The 21,332-nt window shown below is 47.9% G+C and overlaps 1 protein-coding gene across 5 annotated transcripts in view; it reads right to left on the bottom strand.

The window, feature by feature from the left end:
- The window catches only part of RYR1 (ryanodine receptor 1), a 125,310-nt gene that overhangs the window by 28,200 nt on the left and 75,778 nt on the right, over window positions 1–21,332 (bottom strand). For 3 of the 5 annotated variants that reach the window (XM_043894492.1, XM_043894498.1, XM_043894483.1), the window contains 16 exons: window positions 20,912–21,024; window positions 20,636–20,732; window positions 20,298–20,404; window positions 18,177–18,228; window positions 17,970–18,038; window positions 16,302–16,401; window positions 15,876–15,955; window positions 15,714–15,790; window positions 14,698–14,771; window positions 14,049–14,066; window positions 12,867–12,947; window positions 8,768–8,856; window positions 8,545–8,673; window positions 8,356–8,460; window positions 5,451–5,532; window positions 2,905–3,092 (listed from right to left, as the gene is read on the bottom strand). In XM_043894492.1, coding sequence (XP_043750427.1) covers window positions 2,905–3,092; window positions 5,451–5,532; window positions 8,356–8,460; window positions 8,545–8,673; window positions 8,768–8,856; window positions 12,867–12,947; window positions 14,049–14,066; window positions 14,698–14,771; window positions 15,714–15,790; window positions 15,876–15,955; window positions 16,302–16,401; window positions 17,970–18,038; window positions 18,177–18,228; window positions 20,298–20,404; window positions 20,636–20,732; window positions 20,912–21,024 — 1,461 coding nt within the window. The remainder of the gene's footprint in view (window positions 1–2,904; window positions 3,093–5,450; window positions 5,533–8,355; window positions 8,461–8,544; window positions 8,674–8,767; window positions 8,857–12,866; window positions 12,948–14,048; window positions 14,067–14,697; window positions 14,772–15,713; window positions 15,791–15,875; window positions 15,956–16,301; window positions 16,402–17,969; window positions 18,039–18,176; window positions 18,229–20,297; window positions 20,405–20,635; window positions 20,733–20,911; window positions 21,025–21,332) is intronic. The other 2 variants (XM_043894499.1, XM_043894508.1) reach the window with 1 other exon arrangement.

Genomic DNA, 21,332 nt, shown 5'->3' with positions numbered 1-21,332 from the left:
CCACAACAAGAGAAGGCACCACAATAGAATGTGTTGTCCCACACAGGGCAACAAAGAGTAGCCCCTGCTCGCAAACAGAGAAAGCCCATATGCAGCAGTGAAGACCCAGCGCAGCCATAAATAAAGACATAAAAAGAAGATGTGGCACATGTATACAATGGAATACTACTCAGCCATACAAATTAATGAAATAATGACTTTGCAGCTACATGGATGGACCTAGAGACTATCATGCTATGCAAAGTAAGTCATAAAGAGAAAGACAAATACCACACGATATCACTTCTACGTGGAATCTAAAATATGACACAAACGAACATATCTACAAAACATAAACAGACTCGCAGACATAGAGAATAGACTCATGGTTGCCAAGAGGGGGTGCGGGGGAGGGAAGGATTGGGAGCTTGAGATTAGCAGATACAAACTATTACATATAGAATGGATAAACAACAAGGTCCTATTGTATAGCATAGGGAGCTACATTCAACATCCTGTGATACTCCATAATTAGAAAGAATATATATATGTATATGTAAAACTGAATCACTTTGCAGTACAGTGGAAATTAACAGAACATTGTAAATCAACTATATTGCAATAAAAATTTTCTGAAAGGTATCTAATTCCCAGATGGCACTAGTGGTTAAGAATCTCCTTGCCAATGCAAGAGACACAAGAGATGTGGGTTTGATCCCTGGGTCAGGAAGATCCCCTGGAGTAGGAAATGGCAACCCACTCCAGTATTCTTGCCTGTAAAATTCCATGGACAGAGGAGCCTGGCAGGCTACAGCCCCTGGGGTCGCAAAGAGTCAGACATGATTGAGCACACACACACAGTAAAGGTAAAAGAAAACCACCATTTATCAACTGTCAGAGTAACAACCATTTGACATAAGCATTTCTGATGGATGCCAACCTGAGTACAGGATATTTACATAGTCTCAAAGCACATCCTCACAAGATACCAAGGGGAACAATAGATCATTACAGTGGAAACCCTGGTAAACACCTTCACCAAGTGAGCCGAGCTAACACAAACTGAAATGTGAAGAACTCATAGCACGTACCTCCTGATATGATTCACCAAGAATGAATAGTGCTTCTCTGATATTCCTGTCAAAGTCTATAGCCTCAGTTGAATCACAAGGAAAACTCAGACAAGCCCACACTAAGGGCCATCCTCTAAAACAAGTGGCCTCTATTTTTCAAAAATGTCAAGTTCATAAGAGACAAAGACAAACCAAGGAAGGGTTCTGGATTGAAGACGGCTAAAGAGACAGGCATCACCAATGCAATGAACATGAACTTGGGCAAATTCCAGGAGATGGTGAGGGACAGGGAGGCCTGGCATGCTGTAGTCCACGGGGTCGCAGAGTCAGACATGACTGAGTGACTGAACAGCAAAGAGAAAGGATGCCTAAATTCAATCCCTGATCCTAGACTGGATCCTTGACAAGGGAAAAAAATTCCTTCAAGAGTGAAAATTGAATAAAATCTGTAGATAGCAGCATTGTGTCAAAGTTAATTTCCTGATTTGCATAAATGTTTTGCGGTTATGTAAGGGAATGAACTCATTCTCATTACCTGAAGTATTTAGAGGTAAAGGAGAATCCTGACAGAGCAAATGAGGTAAAAAGTTAACATATTGGCAATCTGGGTGAAACGGTGTGCAGAAATTTTATGTAATGTTCTTGGCAACCTCTCCATAAGCCTGAAGTTATTTGAAACAAAAAAGATAAAATAGTGATGGAAAAGATCTGGCAGTAATAACAGAAATAATAACAGGTAATATCTCCTGTATTCTGTGTTCCAGGCACTATCCACTGTTCACCCACTGCCCACTCTCACAGCTGTCCTTTGAAACAGTTAATGTTATTATCTTAGCCCCATTTCACAGATGAGGAGCCTGAGGCTCAGAGCAGATGAGTGACTTACCTGGGGTAGAAAGGATGGCAAAGCCAGGTGAGTGGACTCCTGGATAAAGCTGGTTCCTGCATCTCCCTCCTAACAGTCTCATTATTTAGACCTGCAGTGGTCTTTAGTGACTGCCTCTCCCATTAGTCTATAAGCCCCATGAAGGCAGGGCTGTGTCTGTCTCAGCTGTTGCTCTGTCCATGGTCATGCTGCCAGCACAGGGCCCAACGCAGAAGAAACCCAATGGATGTTTATCAAATGAATAACCATCTCTACTTATAATAATGATAAAATTATGACTATTAATAATGATAATAGAAATACTGGTTCTTATTTGTATTAATGCATTTCATCTTTAAAACAACTCCAAGGAGGACTTCCCTGGCAGTTCAGTGGTTAAAATTCCCTGCTTCCGATGTAGCGGGGAAGGTTCAATCCCAGTTAGGGGGCTGAGAGCCCACATGCCGCTCAGCCAAAACAAAAACAAAAATCCAAGGGCTTCCCTGGTGGCTCAGTGGTAAAGAATCTGCCTGCTAATGCAGGAGACATGGGTTTAATCCCTGGTCTGGGAAGACCCCACATGCCACAGAGCAACTAAGTCTGTGCACCACAACTATTGAACCTGTGCTCTAGAGCCGGGGAGCCACAACTACTGAAGCCCACACACCCTAGAGCCTGTGCTCCACGAGAGAAGGCACCGCAATGAGAAGCCCACACACCTCAACTTAGAGAGCAGTTCCTGCTCGCCTGAACTAGAGAAAAGCTGGCGCAGCAACGAAGACCCAGCACCGCTAAAAAATATTCTTAAATAAATGAAATATATTTAAAAAAACACCAAAAAAAAAAAACCCTCCAAGAATGGTTTTATTCCCATTTTACAGATAAAGAAATGGAGGTGCCCAGAGGAATCTCTTGACCAAAGCAGGCAGCCAGGCAGGTGCACAAGTGGCTGTTGGCACCCCCACCCATCCACCTCCAAGTACCCACCTTCTGGAAGTCCTTCTTGGAGATGAGACCACGGGGATCAGTGACATAGTCCTGGAAGGCCTCAGAGCCCACGATGTCCTTGAGTTTCAGGAACATGTCAAAGAACTTGAGGATCATCTCCACGTTGGATGAGGATTCCACAAGCATGTCCACCATCTGCCGGGCAATCATGCCGTTCACCACGTTCCCTGCGGGCAGCCCCCGGTCAGTGTGACCCCAAAGCACCTCCTCTCTGGATCCCCATGTGGCCTGCCTCCCTCTTCAGCTCAGGAGCTGCCAGGATGCCCTGTGCTGGTGGAACTTCCCCGTCCAGCTCTGACACCTCCCCCAAAGGGTCACTTCCTGCTCTGCAACAGCACCAGGTGTGAACCTGGTTGATCCTGTCTTCGTCCTCCTCCCTCCTATAGCTGGGGGAGTCATCAATAAAGACAACAACGGCATCAGCTAACAGCAGGTCCCAGATGCCATGGCAACTGCTACATTGACGTGACCTCATCTTTGTAAGGAACATGTGTCCCTGTTCACTTGTACAGATGAGAAAAAAGACTCAGAGACAGTCCACACTCAGGGTTCCATAGCCAGTGAGGCGTTGGGGTGGACTTGAATCCAGAGAGGCGAGACCTCAGAGCTCACACACCTAAGTCTTTCCCAAGCCCATAGGCGCCAGGGAGGTCCATAGAAGACTGAGGTAGGCTGAAAGGCAGACCAGAGGGAGAGGTAGAGAGTGTGGTAAACTGGGACACCATGCTCTCCCCCAAAGCAACTGGCTCCAGCTTCTTTTTAAGCAGAATTTTACTTTTATTTATTTATTGGCCACACCACATGGCTTGCAGGATCCAAGACCAGGCATTGAACTCGGGTCATGCCTGTAAAACTGCCAAGTCCTAACCACTGGACTACCAGGAATTTCCCCAAACTGGCTCCAGTTTCCTTTTGGACCTTTCGATTTTCATATAATTTCAAATGTATTAATGCATGAAGTTTCCAAGAGTACAAGGGAACTTCATGTATTCCAGATTCACCAATGGCTTACATTTTGCCATGTTTGCTTTATAATACCCCTCCCTCTATTTTTTTCACTGAATCATTAAGGAGTAAGCTGCAGACATGAGGCATTTTACCCCAAACATTTCCACATATATGTTCTAAACGATGAGGACATTCTCTTATCTAATCATAGCACTGTCATCAACATCAGATTGAATACTGATATGATTTTGTTATTTAATCCAATTCAGCTGACTTTTGCCATGTGAGAATGTAGACCCTGGTCACTGAGTCTTACAATTTTTCAGAAACAAAATGTTTAAAGGGATTTCTGATTTTTAAATTTGATTTTTTAATTTAAATTTATATTTATGATTTATTTATTTACTTTTGCTGTACCATGCGCTGCATGTGGGACCCTAGTTCCCTGACCAGGGATCAAACCTGTGCCCCCTGTGCTGGAAGCACAGAGTCTTAACCATTGAACCACCAGGGAAGTCCCTAAATCTGGTTTTTAAAAGCTAATGACTAGTTACCAAAAATTTAAGACATCGTAGGAGGATTATTCATTGCCAAATGGTTTGTCATAGCGAAATGTTTTTTAAAAACCTTGAATGTGGAACTTCCCTGGTGGCACAGTGGGTGGGAGTCCGCCTGCCCGTGCAGGGGACACAGGTTTGATCCCTGCTCTGGGAGGACTCCGCGTGCTAGGGAGCAACCAAGCCTGTGCATCACAACTACTGAGCCTGCACTCTAGAGTCTGGGAGCCTCAACTACTGAGCCTGTGTGCTCCAACCACTGACCCACACGCACCAGAGCCGCACAGCACAATTACTGAGCCCACGAGCCGCAACTACTGAAGCCCGTGTGCCTAGAGCTTCTGCTCCGCAACAAGAGAAGCCACCACAATGAGAAGCCCATGCACTGCAACGAAGAGTAGCCCCTGCTCGCTGCAATTAGAGAAAGCTGTGTGCAGCAGTGAAAACTCAGTGCAACCAAAAATAAATTAATAATAAATAAACACACATTAAAAAAAACAACCGAACCCTGAATGTCCATTGATAGGCATGTGGTTAAATGAATCACCGTATCACAACACAACGGGTAGTATGCAGCCATATAAAAGAATGAGGATGCCGTTATGAACCTCTATAGAAAAAGTCTTTGTCTACAGGTTAAGTTATTTTATTAATTAGTAATAAATTATGGTTGTTTTAAGTCACTACATTTTAGGAATATTTGTTAGGCAGCAAGAACTAACTGACACATTCAGCAAATAAATAACGATTCAGGGCAGACATTTTAAAAAGTGTCCTGGCCACCCACCTGATTAAGATTTCTCTGGGGAATCAATAAATTATCATATGTACATAGGACCTGGCACATAATAAGTTGCTCAGTAAGTGTTTGGAGAGCTTATTCCAGCAGCTTAAATGCACTGACCCTGACATGATGTCAGATGGGGTTGAAGCTTAGGCTCTCCTGGGTCTCCGAGGGCCATTCTTGAGCTTGTCTGCACCTTGGTACCCTGCACTCACCCCCAGCCACTGGGCATTTACCTTCTAGTAATGACAGCAACATCACCACCATGTCCTTCTGCAGATCCAGCAGCTCCTTCAACAGCTCGATCTGGCTTGAGTCCTAGGGACCCCACATCCCAGCTATGTGAGGGTTCTTTTTGGCAGAGATGCTTCCCCCAACCTCCAGCTGCTTCCATCCACCCAGCAGGGCCTAAGACCACTTTTCTTCCCCCATCTTACCTCCGAGGGGACCCGAGTCCAGACATGTTCCTCAGAAGCAGGGCAAAGGGCAGAGAGACAAGATTGTGGGGGTGGGGTCGACACTTTGGGGGGATGTGTAGTGGCAAGGGCTGATTGACAAAGAGGGCTTGGAGGAGTATGGGGCTGAGAGCAGATGCTTGGGACCAAGAGAGACAGAGACGGACAGGAGCAAATACTGGGGACACGGACACAGACCGGGGAAGGGATGAGCGTTCAGCCCTGCACCTGGCCTCTGGGGGGAGGTTGACCCATGTTTGTTGAATCAATGTGTGATGAAAAAAGTGAGACTCTGGGTTCAGGAAGAAGGCTGCAGGACACAGCTACGGGCTCTCTGGTAAGCCTTTTGGGAAGAATGTGGGGACACTTTGCTTCTCCTGTCATGGCGTCTCATGGAGGGCCCACAGAAGTCTCCAACATGATCGAAGTTCTGCCTCATGTTCCCTATTTGTATGAGGCTGAACTACATAAAATTGCCAATATTCAGGCATGTCTCGCCAACAAAGTGGCAATTTCATATGGTTCTACCGAATAAAATGGAAGAAGGGTAAGGGTACCAGGTACATGGGATGTAAGGCTCCTCCTTGTTAGTTGTAAGGCTTGATGTAAGGTCACCTCATGCTAGTTCTTGAGTTGCTAATTCTAATCCTAAAGTGCGTGCATGCGTGCAAAATTGCTTAAGTTGTGTCTGACTCTGTGCAACCCTTTGGACCGTAGCCGCCAGGCTCCTCTGTCCATGGGATTCTCCAGGCAAGAATACTGGAGTGTGTTGCCATTTCCTTCTACAGGCGATCTTGCTGACCCAGGGATCAAACCCACATCTCTTATGTCTACTTTCATTGGCAGGCAGGTTCTTTTTTTTTTTGGCAGGCAGGTTCTTTACCACTAGTGCCACCTGGGAAAAAGCCCTCTAATCTTAACACTTTCCCATGATTCCAAAGCTCTGCATTCTGACTCAAAGATTCCAACATTCCAGGATCTCAGATCCTGGTGAGTGCCTGTGGTGTGTGCCTGCTCAAGGCACAGCTACTTAATTGATTCAACAATCCTGCTCTCAGAGAATATAGGACTAAACCCACCTTCCTGGTTCTAGGGGTGGGTATTGGACCAGGTCTGGCCAATCAGAGCTTTCTTTTCCCTGACCAGGGTGATTGGTTCAGGAATGGGCATGTGACCCTATAGTCCAATAAGAGAGTAAGGGCAAGTCTTCTTGGAGCTAAAGAGGGGTTCTTTTCTCTCTGAAGCTGTTAGAGGGGCTCAGGAAGCCCGGGACACCACTCTTTCCAGTCCCTGGGAAGTGCCTGCTTGATAATGAAGCCAGAGAGGAGACAGACATTTCTACTAACAGCATTCTGTGAAGTAGCTCAGTCGTGTCTGACTCTTTGCGACCCCATGGACTGTAGCCTACCAGGATCCTCAGTCCATGGGATTTTCCAGGCAAGAATACTGGAGTGGGTTGCCATTTCCTTCTCCAGAGGATCTTCCCAACCCAGGGATCGAACCCGGGTCTCCCGCATTGTAGGCAGACGCTTTACCGTCTCAGCTAGACCCTGGATATGATCGGATCTGTGATGTGAGCTGATAAATTTTTTTTTTTTTTTTTTTTTTGGTAAGCCACCACTTTGCATTGGATTTCTAACTTTTGCAATTTAACTTAGGCTATGGCTAATGAATTAATTCTGTAAGATTTGGAAATCTCCACAAAGATACCAGTATTCTCCAGAATTTTAAGATTACAACAGCTTGACTTCAACTCACTCACACCGAGAAACTGCGTAGTTAAATTCAACTCCTTTCAAAAGGTCAGATGACACCAGACAGGGTTTCTGCCAGCCCCTGTGGCGCCTTTGAGTAAATTAGAAAAAAGCTTCCCTTCCTCAAGACTCTTCCTGTTGGGAAATTATACAGAATATTGCCACCTGCTGGAAAACTACTGGAATAAACACATCGATGTATTTACGTAGGATATCTAGGTTCTGGATGGTGCCCTTTCAGATGCTGGGCCCTCCTGCAGCGCATTTGGCAGCCTTGAAATATGTTTATCAGACAGAAGTAGAGCAAACGGACAAGGTGTTTGTGAGACGTTGACAAGACTGCAAAGGGGTGGGGGTGGTGGGGCAAAGGGAGCACGAAGATGCTAAAGATGCGGCTCGACAGGGACCTTACATCATGGATGCCCTGGATAGGAGTCATCTGCCGCAAGCAGAATAAAGAAGCAAAACACTCCTTCAGCCTCAGGCCCAGATCTAGAAGCCAACCCTTTTCCTATCCCCCATCAATCAATTTCGCACCCCAGGGTTCCCGGCGGGTTCCAGACTGGCTGCATCTTTCTTCTGGACCGGCTTTCTGCATGACCCCGCCTCCTCCCCTCCACCTTCTATCGGCTGATTATTCATCCGATTGGTGTGAACACCAGCCAACCATAGAGGAGTTCTGGGCCAGAGGGGGCGGGACCCAAACGCAGACCAATGAAACTATAGATGGATAACCAGCCGATTGGCGGTGGAGGGGAGGAGGCGGGGTCATGCAGGAAGCCAATCCAGAAGGAAGATGGGACTCGCCCGGGACCCGTAGGGAACCCGCTGGGAACCCTGGGGTGGGAAACTGACTGAGGGAGCAAAAGTTGTAAACGTGCCAGTTAGGGGATGTCCGGAGGCAGTAGGGTGAAGAACAGAGGGGCCCGAACCTGAGCGAGCTTCATCATCATGTGGGCAAACACGTGCAGGAATCCCACCACGGCGTCCCAGAGGCGGCTGTGCGCTAGACTCTGCTGGTTCCCGGTGCAGGGGCCCTGGGGGGCAAAGGTTCTACGTGAGCACCAGGTAGGGCGAGTGAGGCGAGACTGCCCCGCCTCGCCCCAGAGAGCGAACCCTACCTGGATGTACTCGGTGAGGCTGTTGAACACCTGTTTAGCCACCGACATTGCCTTGGAAAAGTTCCTCTTGCCTTGCTCCTCAATGACATCCTTGCCGGAGTAGTACCAGTAGAAGTCGCTGATGGACTCCTGGCGGATAGACGCAGTGTGAGCGGCTGCTGGGGCCAGCTATGGCCCAACAGTCCCCGGCCCAGGTCACACCTGGACGGCCTCACAGCCTCACCTGCAGCCGCAGGAGGTAGTCCACAGTACAGATGATGATGTTAATAGTGGTTGTATTCCCTGTCTGTGTCCGTAGGTAATTTTGGAAATCTAGGGAGATGAAAAGCATTCATTCATTGAGCTCGAGGAGATGGACACGTGCTAGAGGAGATGGACATGTGCTAGAGGAGATGGACAGTGGGTCCTTTATTCATTTATGCAATAAATATTTATTGAGTGCCTGTTGTATGTCAGAAGGCATATAATCATTCATTTCTTTAATAACTCTTTATCAGTAACTACTATGTGTTAGAGGAAGATGGAGGATCATTTATCCATTTTGTGTAATCAATATTTATTGTGGGCCTACTATGTGCCAGATGTAGTGGAAGATCAATCATTTATTCATTCCCCCCCCCAAATATTTACTGAGCATCTACAATACAGCAGGGGGAAATGGGGATTCAACCTTTAGTCATTCACAAGTTTTTTTCACTGAATGCCTACTATGTGCTGGAGAGATGGAAGATTGGTTATTCATTCATTTCTCAAAAAAGTTTTATTGCACACCTACTGAGAACCAGAGGAGATAAGCATCTGTCATTTATTTGTTCATTCAGTCAATATCTATTTATTCAGCACATATTATATGCTAATGATAGATGATGATTGGTCACTTATACTTTAGTACTATAAATTTACTGAGCATTTACTCTGTGCCAGGCACTGTTCAGGGCTTCCCGGGTGGCGCTAGTGGCAAAGAACCCGTTTGCAATGCAGGAAACACAGGAGACTCAAGTTTGATCCCTGAGTTGGGAAGATCCCCTGGAGGAGGGCAGGGCAACCTACTCCAGTATCCTTGCATGGAGAATCCCCTGGACAGAGGAGCCTGGCAGGTTACAGTCCATAGGGTTGCAAAGAGTTAGGCATGATAGGAGTGACTTAGTGCATATGCAGGCCCTGTTCAAGGCCCTGGGGATACAGGAGTAAAAGAAAACAAAGTCTCTGCCCTTGTGAAGTTTCTATTGTCATGTAGTAATTTTTCAGTCTTTTCTAACTGCAACCCACAGTAGGAAATACAGTACACATTTATATTGAGGCCCAGGAGGGGTGTCTAATCTGACATTACATCCACATATACCTGAACCAGTAGTTTCACATACCCTTACTATGTGCCATGTGTGTATGCATGCTGTCACTTCAGTCATGTCTGATTCCTTGTGACCCAATGGACTGTAGCCCACCAGGCTCCTCTATCCATGGAATTCTCCAGGCAAGAATAGTGGAGTGGGTTGCCGTGCCCTCCTTCAGGGGATCTTCCCAACCCAGGGATCAAACTCAAGTCTCCTGTGTTTCCTGCATTGCAAATGGGTTCTTTACCACTAGCACCACCTTGGAACCCCAGTATGTGCCCTGCATTATGCTATTTTGTGTCCTGTACTAGTTAACTAGAAAGAATTCTGATCTCAATGCACTAAATGTATATTCCTAACCTCCCAACCTTGATTGCATATTAGAGCCACCTGGAGAATTTTAAAACTCCCAGTGCTCATACCTCATCCCAGACCAATTAAATTAGAATATCTGGGGTGAAAACTTGGCATTAGTGTCTTGCAAAGCTCCCCAGGCATACCAACCTGCAATTAGAAATGAGAACCTCGGTGATAAACTTGATTCACGACCATCTAGTGAGTGGGTTCCCACTATTTGAAAAACGTTCTATGGCAGAGCTTATAATTTGAGCTGAGTGATGGCTACTTGGGGGCTTATTAAACCACTCTCCCTTCTTCAGTGTGTGGTTGAGAAGTTCTGGAATAATAATTATGATGATCAGGGTTGTGGTGGAGGAAGCTCAGGGGGTTGGAGGAACCCAGAGGAGCTGCCTGACCCAGACTGGGTGGTCAGGGAGGGCTTCGTGGAGGAGAGGACCTCTGAGCTATGACCTGAAAGATGAGTAGGAATTGGCTGCTCAAATTCCTCACTGTGTGACCTCTCTGTGCGGCAGACTGTGCCTTGGTTTTCCCATATGTAACGTGGTAGTCACAATAGACCTACTTTATCGAGCTGTCCTGAGATTTTAATATGTTAGTATATATCATGAATTTGGAACACTGCTCTGTTCTAAATTTAGAACAGGTATGTAAGTGCTCAATAAACAACAGCTTGTGGAATCTTAGTTCCCAGACCAGGGATGGAACCTGCACCCCCTGCATTGGAAGGATGGAGTCTTAACCACTGAATCACCAGAGAAGTCCCAACAACAGCGGTTCTTAAAGGGCCTTAAGGAGAGTGCTGAGGTTAATAGTTGTGCTTTGGAGCAGTGGTTCTCAAAGCACCAGTCCAGACTAGCAGGGTCAGCATCTCCCAGAAACCTGTCAGAAATGCAAATTCCTGGGCTCCATCCCAGAACTACTAAATCAAAAAACTTGGGATGGGGTCCAAAAGTCTATTTTAACAAGGCCTCCAGCTGATTCCTAGGCACACTTGAGTCTGAGAACAACTTCTATAGATCCATTTGCCAAATGACCAGTTCATCAGATTATCAAGGTAATGAACACAAACTTCAGTTAAACCCTTTTGATGTTATAGCAATGTGTTGCCCAGGATGGCTTCAATAGCCCCTTGGAATTTTTTTCTCCTGAAGTTTTGCTTCTACCTGACTTCCCTCTAAACACTTCACAATCATTATTTCAGTTCTGAATGTCCTTTTGCCTGGTTTCATGTGATAGATGAAAAGTATACTCAGACATTCAAGATTTTATAAGCAAATTGATAGGCTTTCCCATCAACCTGTTTCCTAATTCCTTTCTCTGTGTTCATTTAAATCAGACCATAAGCCTAAATGGTTAGCTACAACTCCCTGGCTTTTGTCTGCTCTGAATGGCACTGAACACTCAAGACATGCAAAGCCTCTAAGATTTGAAAGATATTTCAAATATTTATTCGACTAGACTGGTTTATGAATCCACAAATTTGGGCAGAAGGCTGGATTGCAGATTTGGTGGGAGAAAGAAATTTCCCCAAAAGAACATACTTATTTCCAAAAAGTCACAGACCCAGGGACGAAAATTCATTTTAAATCCCAAAGACTGATTCCACCCTCATTAAAGAAAGAAAACCTTAGTAAACTGGCACTAAGGTATGTAATAGCACTTGGAGGAAAACTAGCTGTGGACAAAAGAGCTTATGATAATGCAAAGCAATGGATCATGCTTTATCTTTTGTTGAAAAGAGTGAAAATTAAAGATGTTTACTAGTTACCTTAAAGAATACTAGCCAAGTGGGGTGCAGGTTCTGTGGAAGTTAGGTTTAGAATCACTCCCATTCTTGTCATGAAGGTTAATTTCTGGGCAGTCTGTGGTTTCTTATCACCTGCTAAGTGTCATAACCACAGCCTCCAGACTGTACACGTTTGTCATAGGAAACTGCATTGGGTGGGATGTTTGCTGTTCAAAATTTCAACTGTTCCTTTAATGTTGTACACTGTGTACCACATGAGGTGTCACTTTCTCACCAGTAATGTATTTCATTAACTTGCTGTGTCATCCTTCATCTGGTTATATTGTCTGAACCAGAACAAAAGTTGTGGAAACTCAAACTTGTTTAAGTTAGGCAAGAGAATGCGGGACTTCCTCCTGGCAAAGTATTTTATAAGCAAAATTAATAGGTGGTTCTATCTCTATAAGAGATTCATTTAGAAATGCCAGGCAATTTTTCCCTTTGCAGACCCAGAGTAAAGGAAATCCACCGCATTTACTGAACTTTGGCAGCTGCGGCAAAATGCCTGTGGGAAGATGGCATGTGGCGAACTGCTCATGTGTGAAAATTGATTTTTGGCCAAATTGGGTTTTGGCAGATTGCTTTGGGGGAATTGGACTGGGTTAGAGGAGGTGAAAGTGAAACAAAGCCGCTGTATTCCTGAAATTCAAGGGAGATTTAGGAAGGTGGGCAGACAGGGCTTCACAATGGCTGAAAGTAAAGAATGAGTCGAGGTCACGGCCTGGAAGGGTGGTGAGGTCATCACTGATCAGGGGAGAATGGGGCTGGGGGTTAATTCGGGCAACCCTTCCAGACCCACCCCAGACCTTGGCCGCCTCTCCATCTCACCCTCCTCTCCTCACCATTATTGTGACCCTCGCAGAGCAGCTGCAGGAATCGGAACAGGTCCTGGGTGAATTCATCATCTGCCATGACCTTCTCTCCTGGGTGGGAGGGTTGGCGGGGCATGGTGCAGAAGAAGTCAGATGCGCCAGGCCACCAGAAAGTGTGCACACGGCCCATGCACACTGCACACACATGCACAGGGCGCCGGTGTGCAGGGAGCAGCAGCCACCATTTAAAGACACTATGAGGGCCATGGGAATCCATGACGCCAGCGGTCCCAACCTCAGAGTCCAGGACATCAGCAGAAGGAGACTGAGGGGCCCTGAGTCATGAAGCTGCGGCCTCAAGTGTCTCTCTACAGTATCAGTGTCTCCTTGATGTCACCACTTGTGTGACATCCAAGAGTGTCTGTCGACCTAGAAGAGGTTTGGGCTGCTGATACCTCCTTCAGCCCCCCTCCAGGACTGCGGGGTGGGGAGCGGTTAATGGGTTATGGGGGTTGAAGTCACTTTCACGCAAAGGCTCTGTGCAAGGGAGAAATGAGCGGGAGATGCGGTCGAAAGCCAGTTGGCTCAGATGTCTTAAAAAACAGCCAATCCAGGAGAAGCAGAGGGGGAGGCATGTAAACATGGACCAATCAGAATGGGCACCTAAAAGGAGCCAATCACTGTGGACTATAGGGGCGGGATGAGCGAGGGGAAGGCTAGATAGTGAATGTTCGGGCCAATCAGAGCAGGCGCAGAGGAGGCACGCACACCAATCAGAGTGGATGCTTGGGGGCAACCAATCCAGTTGGTGGATGGGAACAGCAGACTTGATCAATCTGGGGTCGCGGGCGCAGAGAGCCGGGTATGTGGGAGTGGGGTTCACCCCACCTCGGGACTGTGAATCTGGGTCTGGAAGTCCAACAACATCCAGCTGGAAAAGGATCTTTGCCATCTTCTCTTGCTTCTATTTTATACATGGGGAAACAAGCTTACGTAAAGTAAGCGATTTGGTCATAGTCCCATGTGTTGTTAGTGGCTAATCTGGGACCCAACTCTTGGTCTCTGGAGCCCTGATCTCAAGATTTCCGGCCGGCATGGTACCTCCCTCCCCTGGATGTCCCAGATCCTCAGCCACCAGGGTGGAGGGGGGCGGTTGGGGGTTAGAAGGGCGGGGTGGCAGCAGCATAGCAAGGAATGGGCTCCGGGAATTACCGTTCTGGCGGTTGATGACTGAGGCAGCCACAGGATGGGAGGAAGAAGCAGAAGAAAAAGAAGGAGAAAGAAAGACAGAAGGAGACAGAGAGACAGGAAAAAAAAACACACAGTGATATGGTCAGGATTGAAGACGTAGAGAGAGAAACAACCCATAGAGAGAAAGAGCAGGAAGGAGCAAGGAGGTAAAGAAGAGAACAAGAAGAGGGTGAAAGCAGAATGGAAGAAAGAAGAGGGGAGAGAAAGAGAGATGGACAGGTGGAGATGGAGAGGCGGGAGGCAAGGATCAGGGCAGAAAGGTTAGACACGTCACAACACAGCAAAGAGGAGACTCAATTAACTCGGATTAGGGACATTAATGAGAGAACAGCAACCCGGGCTGGAGACTTGGGGCATGTGGAGGGTGGGGTCCATGTGGGGACGGGTGAGAGAACACAGGACACACCCAGGGGTGGGACCATGGGGAGGGAGACTCTGGAGGAATGGGAGCGGGGCAGGACTGGGACCACTGCAGGAGGGGGAACCCGAGGATGCTCTTGGGGAGGGAGGGTGTTTTGGGAGGAAGGAAGCTCTGGGCAATGTTGAGGGAGGGGGTAGATCCTAAAGAAAGGGGATGCCCCAGGGAGAGGGAAGCCCAAAAGGGCCTCACCAGTTCCATCCTCATTCACCATGCCCAGCCCCTCTGCCTTGTTCTGTCTCTCGAAGGCATTGAGATCCAGGACACTGAGGGAAAGAAAGGAAAGACAGTGAAGATGCGCTGAGGTCTCTGCCCTCCTTTATTCCAGAGCCTGCCAGCCCTCCCCATGATGGGGGGAGGTGGTAGAGAGAGTAAGCTGAAATCGAGAGGAAGCAGAAACTAAGAGTTGATAGAAGCTATGCAGTAGCGGCTGTGGGGTAAGGTGGGGCGAGGATGAAATATATAAAAGCTGAAATCAGAAGGAAACAGAAACCATCAATTAGCAAAAGCTTCAGAGAGGCAGCGAAAGGCAGTCAACCACAAGAGGAGAGTGAAAGCAGACAGCAGTGGAGCCACAGGAACAGGGGTCATCAGAAAGAGCCCCAAGTCCCTGCTGCCCAAGTGCCCCTTGAAGTCTCAACTACCTTCCAGCTATCTGGATCCTTAACATAACTCATTTTTAAAATCTGAGGCATTTTGCCTCCTTTATTGTACCATGTGACTCCTTATAATAAACTCCCTGTTATCTGAGCTGGCCTGAGTGGGTCTCTGTTCCTGAAACCAAGAGAACAGAACTAGAACTGGAGGTGGTACCAGGACTGGGGACTCAGCTTAATGAAAAATGTGCACTAGGGGGGCTTCCCTGGTGGCTCAGTGGGGGTGATCCAGTGGTTACTAATCTGCCTGCCAATGCAGGAGACACGGGTTGGATTCCTGATCCAGGAAGGTCCCACATGCCTTGGGGCAACTAAGTCTGTGTGCCACAACTATTGAACCCACGTGCTCCAACTACTGGAGCCCACAAGCCCTAGAGCCCCGTGCTCTGCAACATGAGAAGCCGCCACAGTAAGACATCCGCGCATCGCCACTATAGAGTAGCCCCTGCTTGTCACAACTAGAGAAACGCTTGTGCAGCAACAAAGACCCAACACAGCCACAGATAAAGAGATACAATTATTTTTTAAAATAAGATGTGCCCTAGAGCCCACCTGCAGGTTTGCATCAGTGCCTGGATACTCTGGAAGAAGCCAACTTCCTTCTTGTCCTTCAGGTAATCCAGCATTTTCTGCAGAAGGGTGGGAGGAGTGGGGGAGTCACACAGGAACCTCCCAACCCTCTTAGCCCTCCTCCCAAGTCCCTTCACTCGTTACCTGCTGCACGTCAGCATTGCCTCCATTTAGGATGGAGATGCCCAGCTTCAGGGTGGAGGACACCATGGCGCCTGTCTCTCCTGGGGGGAACGGATTGCAGGGGGGCACGGCGGGGGGGCAAACAGTGGTCCGCTCAGTTTGGAATCAGTGTTCTCCGCCCACCAGAAAACAGCCACCCGGAGGGAAATGTCAGAGAATTGGGCAGAGGAGTATGCAAGGGTGTGTGTGCAAGGTTGATCAGAGGAGTGTGCAAGGGTGTGTGGGCAGGGGTGATCAGGATTGAAGGAATTAGTGAGAAATTGCAAAGCAAGAGGGCAAACCACATGCAGGAGAGGTGGGAGGGTGTGCCTGCTGGGTCCAGAGGGCGGGGCGGGCTGGGGACAGGACGGGTGTACTCGGGGGGAGCCAAATGCACATGGAGGGCACCTTTGCAGGCGCTGATCATCTGCAGCACCATCTCCGCGGCCCCCCGGGTGTGCAGCCGTGCCTGCTGGTACAGGAGACGCTGCTTCTCCATCTCTTTCTCCTGCAGCAGAGCCCGGCCCATGTTGCTGAGTGAATCCAGGCCCACCAGCCCAGCCTTTCCCCCTCACAGCCTTGCCCTCACCCTTGCTCTTCCTGATCCAGCCACATCCCCTGGCTCATTCCTTCAACTGTAAGCTCCTTCTGTCCCCTGGGATTTAGATCTGTGATTTGTCTCCTGCACCAAGCACAGGGCTGGGCCTGGAGTGGTTCTAACGTGGCCCCACACACCTTCAAGGAGTCAATGGATAAAATCCCAGGGATCTGTGAACACGGATGGCGGGGGGGAAGGTCTATGTTTATGTTTCCCAGCCTCTGACTGAAATGTAGCATTTCCTTCCATTATAGATGAGGTCATAAATCATAGCAATGTTAGCAGAATCTGTGGGTGTGTCAACCATCAGAATCACAGATGTTTGCATACCACATTATTTTTGAAGACATCTTAAAATGTCACTTACATTCATCACCACTTATCAATTACAGTAGCTACTGGATCCACTGTTAGTTCTTGTTATTTGGTATATTAATAAAGAGGTACAGATATTACTGTATCACAAAATTTTAAAATAATATTTTAGTAACTATTTTAATATGCTTATTTCTTCTGCTATGAATTCATTTTGTACATTTAGATACATTATTCTGAGGGACTTCGCTGGTGGTCCAGTGGTTAAGAATCCTCCTTGCAATGCAGGGGCCATGGGTTCAGTCCCTGGTCAGGGAACCAAGATCCCACATGCTGTGCAGTGACTAAGCGCAAAGGCCACAGCTGAGCCTGAGCCACAAGTAGAGAGCCTGGATGTCGCAACTACTGAGGCCCATGTGCTCTGGGGCCCAAGTGCTTCAACTACTGAGCCACAACTAGAAAGTCCATGAGTTGCAATGAAAGACCCCCACATGACCCGACAAAGATCCCTCGAGCCACAACTAACACACAATGCAGCCAAATAAATATTTTCTAAACATAAACATATGATCATAAGAAAAGATTCGCCAGATGCCAAAGGGGACCCTGAAACAAAAAAGACTGAGAAACTCGGGGAAATGCTTGCTGATCACTTTAATGAATGAAAGGATGGGCTCATTGCATTTACTACTTTCTCACTGTCTGGCCTTTGCTTATGCTGTGCCCCTATCTGGAACACCTTCCTCTTTTACTTCAACTGGCACATTTCTTTTATCCTTCTCTGCAGACATCCCTTCCTTTGAGAAGCCCTCCCTGAAGTCCTTCCCCCCAGGCTGGATCAGGAGTCTCACCAGGGTCCCCATGACCCCCTGAACTTCCCTGGCTTCCCTCACCCTGACCCCACTGCTTGTGCCTCCTTCTTCCTGCTGGGACCATTTTGCCTAGCTCCCCTCATCACCACCATGGATACTCGATGCTTTTATTGTCTGCCTGATGTAGCTGTCTCCCCAGTGGACTGGCTTAGTCACGGCTATGTACCCAACATCACCCAGCCCAGGGCTGGGCCCACAGCATTGCTCTGTGAACACACACTTGAATGAATGGGGGATGATGGAGTCAGGGTCCCCCACCCCTTTCTTCCGGGACTACTTGATCCCACCTACCTCGAAGGAAACCTCAACCTCCTCTTCTTCAGCTTCGCCATTCTCCCCTCCCTCCTCCAGGTGGCAGCTCTGGGGATGGGGCATCAGTTAGAGATGATGGTGAACAGAAAAGATACCCCAGTCCAGTCCCAGCCCTTTCAGTGGGCAGGCATTGCAGCTGGAGGGGGAAGGGAAGGGAACCTGCCCTAGATGGGGGCAGGGCCTCACCTTTGCCATGATATCAGCATACGCTATATACAAGTAATCTTCATCCAGTTTGCTGAGGAAGTAAGTGGGGAGACAGTCAGGACCCAGTATGGAGGAACACCATCTTATAAGTGCCTCCAGATTTCCTTTGGAAAGTCAGTCATCCCCATGCTCAGGCTGTGTGGTGCCAATGGGGTAGGCTCTCCACGACCAGACTGGGCATGTGATCAAGGCTGAGCCAATTGGTACCTTCTATCTGCTTGACTACAATAATAAGTAAGGGATGGTCATGTGATCCACGCTGGTCCAGTGGAATTCATTCTGGGAGTTTTGCTGAAGCTATTGATAGAAGTGCTCCTTTTCCACTGGGATTGTTGCAATGGTGTGATGGAACCCTGGAGCTTCTGGGGCTATCTTGCCACCTGAAAACTGGTTGGCTCACCTGACAACTATGATCAACCACTTTCTTGCATCTCCTCTATAATAATACTAATGATAGCAGAAGTAATGGCCAATACCCATTGAGTTTACTCTAGGTTGGTCTCTATTCTAAGTGTTTGTATATAATACCATTAATTCTCATAGTAATCCAACTAGGTAGATATAGAGTTGACCCTTGAAAAATATAGGTTTGAACTGCATGAGTCCACTTAAATGTGGGGTCTTTTCCCCTCAATAAATACTATTACAGTACTACATGATCCATGGTTGTTTGAATCCATGGATGGAGAACCATGGATATGGAGGGCCAACTATAAGGTTATACATGAATTTTTATATGAGTGAAGGGTTAGTTCCCCTTTGTTGTTTTTCAGCCACTAAGTTGTGTCCGATTCTTAAGAGACCCCATGGATCTCTTAAGCACACCAGGCTTCCCTGTCCTTCACTATCTCCTGGAGTTTGCTCAAATTCACGTCCATTGAGTTGGTGACGCTACCTAGCCATCTCATCCTTTGCTGCCCCCTTCTCCTTTTGTCTTCGATCTTTCCCATATCGTGGTCTTTTCCAATGAGTCGGCTCTTCACATCAAGTGGTCAGAGTATTGGAGCTTCAGCTTCAGCATCAGTGCCCCTAACCCCTGCATTATTCAAGGGTCAACTATATGACTAGTCCCATTATACAGATGAGGAAACTGAGGCACAAATAATTTTCTTGGCCAATGTCACAAAGTCTATACTGGAATTCAAACCTGAATAGTCTAACTCCAGAGTCACTGCTTTCCCAGAGAATAGAAAACAGAGCACTTGGCTTCTCAGTCTCCCTCACAGCTGTTGGTGGCCTGATGTCAGAATTCTAGCCAATGGGCCATGTGCATAAGCCCACCATGGAGAGCTTTCCTTGGCTAAAAAGATTTGGGTTTTCCTTAGAGGAAAGCCTTTCTCCTTCTTTCTGTCTGACATGTGGTCATGATGTCTGGAGGCTCAGCATCCATTTTGTAGCTATGAGGCAACAGCTTAGAATGGCAGGGCAGAAATCCTGATTGAGCCTGGGTCTCTGTCGGTGTCACTATGCCACTGCCCAGCCCAGGACTCTCTATCTCCAGACTTGGTGTTCCATGAGAAAACACAAAGCTCTGTGCCTCCAGTTCCTCATCCACACACACAAAGCTGATAACAATATCTATCTCATAGTGTGAAGATGAAGTGAGAGGATCTCACTGTCAAGTGTTTAACATGATACCTGACACATAAAAAGCATTTGATAAATACTGCCTGTTGTTAAGAGCAGCGCCCTTATTACTGCTATTTATTCCCAAGACTGCCATTAGCCCATATGAAGCTTTTGTCTGAATTAGAAGTGCCCTGCTCCTCACTGCCATCTGTTGGAAATGCATCACAATATACTGACCTCGCCCCTATAATATAGCATAATATACTGATTTTATGTGAATAAGACATTTTCTTCTAGAATAAGCCTAAATTGATATTGCCTGTGATATGAACCCTTCAGAAGAGATGCCCCTGTAAAGTGCCCAGTCTGCACAGTGGTACAAGATGACTCTGCCTGTCCCAGTTAAATGACATTAAAGGATCAGCTGTGGGTGTCCCCCCTTCCCAGGACACAGAGGTTCTCTCTTGAGGAGCAAGGACTGGGGTGGGGAGAGGTAGTGGGTCCCTCTTGGAAGCCCAGGAAGGGTCTCACCTCTTTTCAGTCAGGGCAGTGCGGCTGAAGTGCAGGACCAGCTGGTGCAGGGGGTCTGGCTTCTTCTCCTCCACTTCTTCCTCCTCTTCCTCTTGCTCCCCAGCTTTCTGGAGGGAGGAGTGGGGCTTTGGGTAGGGGCTTCGAGAGTCCCCACTTGTCTCCCATATAAGCCCTGCTAGCCTGTTTATTTTCTCTTCCCCCACATCCTGCACCCTCCCCTGGTTCTGCCCAAGCCAGGGGCCCCCATTCCCACACCGTTCTGTGTGAAGGGTGATCCCTGGAGGTGGGCCCCAGCCCTACCCATCTGCCCCCACACTCCCAGGCAGGCCTCAGCTCACTGAAAGGTCATCAATCATGCGGTCCTCAAAACTGTGGTCTTCCGTCAGGATCCACGCCGCCTTGTAGCTCTCCAGAAACATATTACAGGCCCGGTGCCTTCACAGGGGAAGATGTGAGGCGTTAGCAAGATTTCCCCATGCACGTCCCTCGCACCGCCTCCCCTAACCATTCCGCAAGACCCCACTGGGTGCGTACCCCATCCTCTCGCCTCCTCACCCACCCATTCTCCAAGGCGGCTTAGGCTCCCTTCCTCCATTGGAGGCGGGGTGTCTTACGTGGGCAGGTTGTACAGGGGGGTCATGCGGAAACAGGCGACGACTGCCCTCCGGCGCTGCTTCGACAAGAGCTTGTGCCACACGGCCTTCTTGGACTTGTAAGGGTGCTCGATCTGATGGCGGGATTATGTGTCATGGCTCCAGATTCTGCCCCTGGTCTGATTCCCACTTCCAGCCCCGAGTGAAAATGTCCATCTGTGCCCAGTCCAATTTCAGGCCCGATTTACAGGGCCTAAGGGACACCCTGGCTCCGCCAATAGAGTCAAAGTTCTGACCTATTCTCGACTTGCAGACCAATTAGTTCCCTCATAGGCCCCACCCACATACCCAGGACCGCCCCCTTAGGCCCCGCCCTAAACTCAAGACCCGCCCAAGGTCCTGCCCACAGAGTCAAGGCGTCTCCACCGGGCCTGACTCTCAG

Source organism: Cervus elaphus, chromosome 4 (genome assembly GCF_910594005.1).
Source record: "Cervus elaphus chromosome 4, mCerEla1.1, whole genome shotgun sequence".
NCBI lineage: Eukaryota > Metazoa > Chordata > Mammalia > Artiodactyla > Cervidae > Cervus > Cervus elaphus.
This window is presented reverse-complemented; position numbering and strand designations above follow the sequence as displayed.